The 8,175-nt window shown below is 55.8% G+C and overlaps 4 protein-coding genes across 4 annotated transcripts in view; 2 read left to right on the top strand and 2 right to left on the bottom strand.

Moving 5' to 3' along the window:
- GUITHDRAFT_120917 (hypothetical protein) overlaps positions 1-204 on the top strand; it is a gene marked incomplete at both ends in the record, with an annotated part of 1,308 nt that extends 1,104 nt beyond the window's left edge. Inside the window, one exon of the mRNA XM_005819816.1 lies at positions 158-204. Within this exon, the coding sequence (XP_005819873.1) occupies positions 158-204 (47 nt within the window). The remainder of the gene's footprint in view (positions 1-157) is intronic.
- A 1,143-nt stretch (positions 205-1,347) lies between these two features.
- Positions 1,348-2,919, top strand: GUITHDRAFT_166600 (hypothetical protein; the record flags this gene model as incomplete). Its single annotated transcript, XM_005819815.1, has 7 exons — positions 1,348-1,438; positions 1,908-2,030; positions 2,084-2,158; positions 2,204-2,431; positions 2,481-2,660; positions 2,710-2,800; positions 2,852-2,919. Coding segments are annotated over exons 1-7 (834 nt in total), but the record flags the coding sequence as incomplete, so codon positions are not given.
- A 180-nt stretch (positions 2,920-3,099) lies between these two features.
- On the bottom strand, positions 3,100-4,125 carry GUITHDRAFT_156209 (hypothetical protein). The gene has a single exon (XM_005819814.1). The coding sequence runs from the start codon at positions 3,721-3,723 to the stop codon at positions 3,379-3,381; it is 345 nt and encodes a 114-aa protein (XP_005819871.1). The 5' UTR covers positions 3,724-4,125; the 3' UTR covers positions 3,100-3,378.
- A 2,785-nt stretch (positions 4,126-6,910) lies between these two features.
- On the bottom strand, positions 6,911-7,127 carry GUITHDRAFT_46388 (hypothetical protein; the record flags this gene model as incomplete). Its single annotated transcript, XM_005819813.1, has 2 exons — positions 6,911-7,012; positions 7,065-7,127. Coding segments are annotated over 2 exons (165 nt in total), but the record flags the coding sequence as incomplete, so codon positions are not given.
- Positions 7,128-8,175: the final 1,048 nt, after the last annotated feature.

Below are 8,175 nucleotides of genomic sequence, written 5' to 3'. Positions count from 1 at the left end.
CTCTCCCTCTCCCTCTCCCTCTCTGAGTCTCCTTCTTTCACTCTCCCTCCCTCCCGCTCTCTCTCCCTTTCTCTCCCTCTTTCGCTCTCTCTTCCTCCCTCCCTCCCTCCCCCTTTTCCTCGTGCGCATCCAACCTGATCTTGTGGGATGCGTGAAGGGCAAGCTGGGACGTTGCTGAGCTCGTCATGCGTCACGAGTGACTAGGCCGGGTGCAAGGGAGATCGAAGAGCCCTGTGTAAAAGAAGTCTGATGCTGCATGCTACATGGAAACACTCGGGAAGGCCAGCGGCTATGGAGCGGCTGAGCGGCGGACTCGGACCCTTCACGTGACAAGTCTCTCGTCTCCCCTGAGTGCCAGAGCCTGTCCCCCTGCTCCAACTCCTCCCATACTGTCCGGGCCGTACGGTCAATGCCAGACCGTCCAATCTTGATCCCCCTCCCTTCAGTGCCTTTGAAAGTTCCGACTCAGTTGATCCGATCAGCCGCGACTGACTCCCGCCACGACTGACTCCCGCCAGTCTGAGGCCGGGCCGCGTAGCCGCTCAGTTGTACGGCTCCGAGCCTGCGGGGCGACTCAGTGACATGGGCGCCGGCTCACTGAGTGAGCTTGAAAGTTTCAGTTCAGTGATGACAGGAAGATGGTCCTGAGTCACTGAGTCAACTTGCGCACTGCCGGCCCGGCACCGTGCACCTTCCGACACAAGTTCAACAGTTTCATGTGGCAACCGTCGGGTGCAGTCACGGTGCCGGGCCGGCAGTGCGCAAGTTGACTCAGTGACTCAGGACCATCTTCCTGTCATCACCCGGTTACTGAGCGGCTCTGAGGATAAACTGGACAGAAGATTGCCGTTGCAAACCCCCACCCCTCCATTCCCTACACCCCCGGCCCCACCCGCGATCCCTGTAATAGTACCCCCCACCCCACCCCCATACCATCATCGATATGACTCGGAATGACTACCGTACGGTAGTACCGTACTTGTACCCTGCAACCCGAGGGTGGTGCCACTTGTCTGACCGGTCACCTTTAGGGCCTTGTGCCGCATCCCACCCCCCGGTCTCTCAGGACCCACCCACCCTTGACTCCCTCCCTTCTCATATGCTAGAGGCTCCGTCAGAGTCCGTTACTCTGAGTGCGAGCCTACCGTTGTAGGGCACTATCACGGGGTAGGGTGAGGAGATGCAAGGGTGGGGTCCTCTGTTATACGGGGGTGGATGCATTTGGCAGGGGTGCTGGAGCGGTGCAAGATGGGGGTGGCGATTGAGGCGCTATGGGTGCCACACCCAGGGGTGGGGTTACAATATTGCAGGTAGGTGGTATAGTTGGTAGGGGTAGGGGTAGGTGACATTGAGGCCAGGCCGAAGCACCATGAGCGGCATGGGCGAGCAGCTGAAGTGCGAAGTCTGCGATGACACAAACGCGACCATCCAATGCCAGGTGAGGAAGAGGATGACGAAGCCTGAAGGAAGGGGGAGGGGAGGAGGGAAGAGCGCAGAGGAGCGGGAGAGGAAGAGGAGGGGAATGGAGGAAGAAGGAGGAGAACATGGAAGAGGCACAGGGATTTTGAGAGAGAGGAGCAAAGCGACAAGAGCGGGGAGAGTGAATGGGAAGGTGTCGAGTCATGGAGGGAGGGAAGCGAGATGGTGCAGCGTAAGATCTACATGGCGAGATCTTCATGGCCCAAAGTGACGTGGCCTTGTGATTTGCTCTCGTCTGTGAGGAAGAGGCATAACGGAAGCTGGATCGCGATTCAACGTGGAGGAGGAGAGAGATCTTTTCTCTGAACCATCGGTTGCTTTCCAGGAGTGTAGGCGCAACACCTGCGAAGAGTGCGATGAGATCCTTCATCTCGTACGCCGCTGAACTCTCGTGCCCTGCAAGCTGAAAACTCACCCTGACCCATCAGGTGGACGCGAACAAATCCCACACGAGAACTCCTCTCTTCCGCAACCGCGGGCTCGGCCTCAACTCCCGTCCGATCTCCCACAGCTCCACTCGCACCACCTCCCCGAGAGAAGTGAAGGCGCTGGTGGGAGCAGACGCCTCGATGCCGGCGCCCCCGTCTGACCCTCTGGACCGCAGGACGAGCTGAAGCTTGGGGACATGAACTCGTTCTCACCGATCGTCAAGTCGGAGGACCTGAGGAGGGAGAAGGACGTGAGGCGTCTGCGATGACGCTGCCGTAGCTGATGCAAGCTGCAGCAGATGAGACCATACCCTGAGCTCTCGGACTTCCACCCTCCTCCTGACAACCTGCGGAAGCCCCTCGGGTTCGCCTCCAACGCCCCGGAGCCGCCGATGAGAGACAACGTGTCAAACCTTGAGCGAGCGCAAGAGCTCAACATGGACTCGCTGAAGCCGCTCCCCTACTTCGATCACCACGGGAGGCACGACTACCCCGAGCAGGAGCACCTGCCCTACCGCAACTACGTGAGGGCATGCGAGGCTCTGACTTGCGACTGAGAGGTTGCTTGCGCAGATCCACGAGCCCACGGTCAACCAGGTCTATGGGAGGACATCTGAATTCGCTGCACAACAAAACTTCAATTCCACACCGCAGAACTTCAACTCTGCATCGCAGAACTTCAACTCTGCATCGCAGAACTTCAACGCCACGCCGCAGAATTTCAACTCGACCCCGCAGAATTTCAACGCCAACGTGAACTTGTTCTCTGCGCTGCTCTGCTGAATCCTCACTGTGCTCTCAGCAACCACGGAACGCGAGGGAGTACGGCAACGCTCCATCCGTCTATGCGAGATCAGGATATGCAACCCCCACAAGATCAAACATCAGCCTAAGTATTATTTCTCCTCCTCCCCCACCTTCAACTCCCTGACTCTTGTCCCCAGGTCAATTCCGCAGCGGCATACGGTCAGTGTCTCAATCAGGTTCCAACACCCCCACCACTCGAGGCAACGTCTACGTCCCGCAATGGCCATCGGCTGCGAAACAAGTTCCGCGGTTCTCGAATGGTCCAGTCCCTCAGCAGCAGCATATGCTGCATGCTCAGCAGCCGACGCAACAACCTGCTCCAGTTGGGTCCCCACCGATGAATCCAAAGTCTCCAGGAAATCTTCAGGTGGCACAGAACGTTGCTCATCCTCGCAATCAACAACAGCAGCAGGTTGATGTTGCATGCTTGCACACTATGTGCATGATCGTGTTGTGCAGCATTCGCAGGCATACTTGCAACATCTTGAGGTGATTCAACAGCACAAGGCAGTCGAAGCTCACCAGAGATACATGGCACAAAGAAACGAGATGATTTCGCGGCAGCAGCAGCAGCAGCAGCAGCAGCATCAGCAGCACATACAGTTACAACATCCGATCTCATCTCAGCAGCCTCAACTTGTTCAGAATCGCAAAGAATCGCTGGTCATGCTGACCCCGATGCAGCAGATGTACTTCCATCACTGTTCTTGTCATGAGGAAAGTGATCGACGTCGCAGGTACCCAGCTTTGATCCCCTCAAACCACGGAAGTGTCGTCCCTTCACTCGCTCCTTCTCGCCGAGGTTCTCCACCGCCAATGCAACAACCGCCCGTCCCTTCAGCTGTAAGAAGGACCGTGCTTCAGCCTCAGACAGGCGATGACTTGCGCTCTTGTTACAGGGCCCGCACTTGCTCTCGGGCGACCCTTCAAGAAACATGCCTGTGTCACATGCTGCTTGGTCCAACTCGAGGAACCAGCCGTCTGTCCCCACGATCCAGGTCGCTGCCATGTCACGGTGGTGGTTGAGTTCATGATGAGGTGCTCTTCCAGGTCGTGAACGCATACATGCCAAACTACTCGCAAGCTTCCTACGGGTACCCGGGCTCAGGAGCGATGACGCCAGTCTATCAGTACGACAGCTTCTGCGTGATCCCAGTTAGCTGACTAGTTCCGTTAGATATCCCATGATGCCGTCAGGCTACAGGACTTCGTCCTACTCCGAAGCCAAGAGTCCCCAGGCCATGCATTACTATCCCGTCTCATCACGATCCTTCACCTACTATTGAGAACCTCGTTGGCTTCCCAATGCCTCCCTGATCCGCGCTTGAAAAATCAAAGAAGACAGAAACAATGCCATATGAAACAAAAAGTACCAAAAAGAATTTGCTAAAACAAATAAACAACTACAACGAAACAAAAAACCAACGAAACTATCGTAAACATAAGCAGAAACAGTCATCAAATTACGAGAAATCACGAAAAACTGAAACGGGTTCAAGCTTCTCCTCCGCCTTCCCTGGCCCTGACCCCTTCTTCGAGAAGGCGTCCCCGGAGTCGAAATACCTCGTCTCGTGCTGCCGCTGCCGCTGAAGCAGCGCCCCCGCGTTCGGCTTGGCGTTCCCAAACTTCCGCTTGAACGCAGCCTCAGCCTCCGCGTTCTTCCGAGCGATCTCCTGGTCCTCCTCCGTTCCCCCCTCCTCTAGCTGTCCCTGGACTACCGCAAGTGGCTCAAGCTTCTCCTCCGCCTTCCCTGGCCCTGACCCCTTCTTCGAGAAGGCGTCCCCGGAGTCGAAATACCTCGTCTCGTGCTGCCGCTGCCGCTGAAGCAGCGCCCCCGCGTTCGGCTTGGCGTTCCCAAACTTCCGCTTGAACGCAGCCTCAGCCTCCGCGTTCTTCCGAGCGATCTCCTGGTCCTCCTCCGTTCCCCCCTCCTCTAGCTGTCCCTGGACTACCGCAAGTGGCTCAAGCTTCTCCTCCGCCTTCCCTGGCCCCGACCCCTTCTTCGAGAAGGCGTCCCCGGAGTCGAAATACCTCGTCTCGTGCTGCCGCTGCCGCTGAAGCAGCGCCCCCGCGTTCGGCTTGGCGTTCCCAAACTTCCGCTTGAACGCAGCCTCAGCCTCCGCGTTCTTCCGAGCGATCTCCTGGTCCTCCTCCGTTCCCCCCTCCTCTAGCTGTCCCTGGACTACCGCAAGTGGCTCAAGCTTCTCCTCCGCCTTCCCTGGCCCCGACCCCTTCTTCGAGAAGGCGTCCCCGGAGTCGAAATACCTCGTCTCGTGCTGCCGCTGCCGCTGAAGCAGCGCCCCCGCGTTCGGCTTGGCGTTCCCAAACTTCCGCTTGAACGCAGCCTCAGCCTCCGCGTTCTTCCGAGCGATCTCCTGGTCCTCCTCCGTTCCCCCCTCCTCTAGCTGTCCCTGGACTACCGCAAGTGGCTCAAGCTTCTCCTCCGCCTTCCCTGGCCCTGACCCCTTCTTCGAGAAGGCGTCCCCGGAGTCGAAATACCTCGTCTCGTGCTGCCGCTGCCGCTGAAGCAGCGCCCCCGCGTTCGGCTTGGCGTTCCCAAACTTCCGCTTGAACGCAGCCTCAGCGTCCGCGTTCTTCCGAGTCGGTCTCGTTTCCGGACCGTTCGCGACTTCGTCCGGGTCTCCTCGTCCCCCCTCCTCTAGCTGTCCCTGGACTACCGCAAGTGGCTCAAGCTTCTCCTCCGCCTTCCCTGGCCCTGACCCCTTCTTCGAGAAGGCGTCCCCGGAGTCGAAATACCTCGTCTCGTGCTGCCGCTGCCGCTGAAGCAGCGCCCCCGCGTTCGGCTTGGCGTTCCCAAACTTCCGCTTGAACGCAGCCTCAGCCTCCGCGTTCTTCCGAGCGATCTCCTGGTCCTCCTCCGTTCCCCCCTCCTCTAGCTGTCCCTGGACTACCGCAAGTGGCTCAAGCTTCTCCTCCGCCTTTCCCTGGCCCTGACCCCTTCTTCGAGAAGGCGTCCCCGGAGTCGAAATACCTCGTCTCGTGCTGCCGCTGCCGCTGAAGCAGCGCCCCCGCGTTCGGCTTGGCGTTCCCAAACTTCCGCTTGAACGCAGCCTCAGCCTCCGCTTTCTTCCGATCTATCTCCTTGTCCTCCTCCGTTCCCCCCTCCTCTAGCTGTCCCTGGACTACCGCAAGTGGCTCAAGCTTCTCCTCCGCCTTCCCTGGCCCCGACCCCTTCTTCGAGAAGGCGTCCCCGGAGTCGAAATACCTCGTCTCGTGCTGCCGCTGCCGCTGAAGCAGCGCCCCCGCGTTCGGCTTGGCGTTCCCAAACTTCCGCTTGAACGCAGCCTCAGCCTCCGCGTTCTTCCGAGCGATCTCCTGGTCCTCCTCCGTTCCCCCCTCCTCTAGCTGTCCCTGGACTACCGCAAGTGGCTCAAGCTTCTCCTCCGCCTTCCCTGGCCCTGACCCCTTCTTCGAGAAGGCGTCCCCGGAGTCGAAATACCTCGTCTCGTGCTGCCGCTGCCGCTGAAGCAGCGCCCCCGCGTTCGGCTTGGCGTTCCCAAACTTCAGCTTGAACGCAGCCTCAGCCTCCGCGTTCTTCCGAGCGATCTCCTGGTCCTCCTCCGTTCCCCCCTCCTCTAGCTGTCCCTGGACTACCGCAAGTGGCTCAAGCTTCTCCTCCGCCTTCCCTGGCCCTGACCCCTTCTTCGAGAAGGCGTCCCCGGAGTCGAAATACCTCGTCTCGTGCTGCCGCTGCCGCTGAAGCAGCGCCCCCGCGTTCGGCTTGGCGTTCCCATATTTTTGTTTGAATTGTTGTTCTGCTATTCTATTGCTTTTTTCTATATCGTTATGTTGAGTTTCTTTGTTTCTTTGAAGTTGTTGTATATCAGGCTCCCCTCCTGATACAATTGTATCAGCTCTTGATTCTCTTTGGCCCTCAAATAGGCGATCCTGAATTTTGAAAAGGCTGTCACTTTGAATTTTCGTTCAGTTTTGGGAGAAAGAGAAAAAAGGGCATCACTTACAATAGTATTTCCGGGAGTTTGCAAACTGTGAGGCATGAAGGAGAATATCTTTGTCTCGTCGGTTTTCATCTCTAGCCGTCCTGATAGTTGATCCGGCTCATTGATTATGCCCTCACGTAATTCCTTCTGGGTGCAACCAGACAGAATCGTTTGATAATCTGACGATTTCTCCGTGAATTGTCGTAGCGCAAACTCGTCTCCAAAACGAAAATGCAGGCGGGTCTCTTTTAGACGAAATATCACTCCATCAACCCTCACCCAGAGACGTTGCAACACATAAAAATAAGAATTGGTAACTCGAATTCTTACAGTCAGCTGACTGGTTCCTGCATGAAGATAAGCTCTGAAGATCTTAGCAGTGGAAAACAATGTTTTTACCATTATCATGAAGTTCATCTTCAAACAAAATAACATCGGACGACCATAAGATACTCTCTCCTGCACGAGGCTAGACCAACAAGTGAAAAACAGCAAGACAGCCCCCAAACAAATATGGCAAGCAAAGGCACGTGCGTTAAATTGTCATGAAAGTAAATAGAGATCACTGAAATAATGTACTTCTAGTGCATGTGAAAGATGGTCACCTTGAGGCTTTCGAAATCGATGCGCTTTTCTGTAACAGCTCCTTGGATTAGCTCCCCTGATCGAGTATCCTTGAATGTCCCCCTGAGAATCAAGAATTTAAACACAGCTGTATCATGAAGATGGTTACTTATAGTTTGTGCTATACGTCCAGTCGTACTGGTGTGCTTCAGGAACTTTCGCCCGTGCCTTAGCTTTCCATCTTTCAGACACGCTCACTTGCAAGTCTGATGAGCTAGGGCACTAGGAAAAATCAATCGAGGAGTGTCAAGAAAATCATGCAGCACCGTTTTCAAAGCATCATAAGCATTGAATTCTATTTGCATGCCAATGCCCTCGTTCCTGTGAAAAAAAATTCAATCAACGGCGTATTAGGAATGCTTGCTCACCCTATACGTAATACTGAGTTGCTGAAGCACATTTCAGGCAGTGTCATATCCAACTCTCTTGTCCAACTGATGTGATTCATCGAGTTTCAGCACAAATGCCATCAAGAAACAAAACAAGGATCACACTTGTCGGAATCATGCGATGAAATGATGGGCGCTTTGATGGCAGAGAAGTTCCACCCATGAAGTTTGAATTCCATTTCCCTTTGAGTGACATCTGCATGGACAAGTAAATCAACTTCTCACCAACAATTATCAGCAAAATTCGATCTCTGCAAGGTTCTCCTACCTTTGCCAATTGGTGGCTCTTGTTTGTTTGTATCCCTTTTCCATGGGGCTGAAAAAGAGATCACTTGCAAAAAGCACAACACCTGCTCTCTCTTCCCCCCTCAAAACCCCAAGACCGGCACCTGCTGCCAATAGACTCCATACCCGATGCCGGGTCTGACAGCTGCTCTGGCTCCTGCACCTTCCCCTGCTTCATGTTCCTGTTACCCCCTTCCCGGT

The sequence above is a fragment of the Guillardia theta genome, assembly GCF_000315625.1.
Source record: "Guillardia theta CCMP2712 unplaced genomic scaffold GUITHscaffold_204, whole genome shotgun sequence".
Classification (NCBI taxonomy): domain Eukaryota; class Cryptophyceae; order Pyrenomonadales; family Geminigeraceae; genus Guillardia; species Guillardia theta.
Note: the sequence above shows the minus strand (reverse complement) of the source record. Positions and strands in the feature narration are given on the sequence as shown.

Bases quoted from the DNA above. Each gene is read 5' to 3' on its own strand.
- GUITHDRAFT_156209 (XM_005819814.1), bottom strand. From the start codon at position 3,723: ATGGCAGCGACCTGGATCGTGGGGACAGACGGCTGGTTCCTCGAGTTG.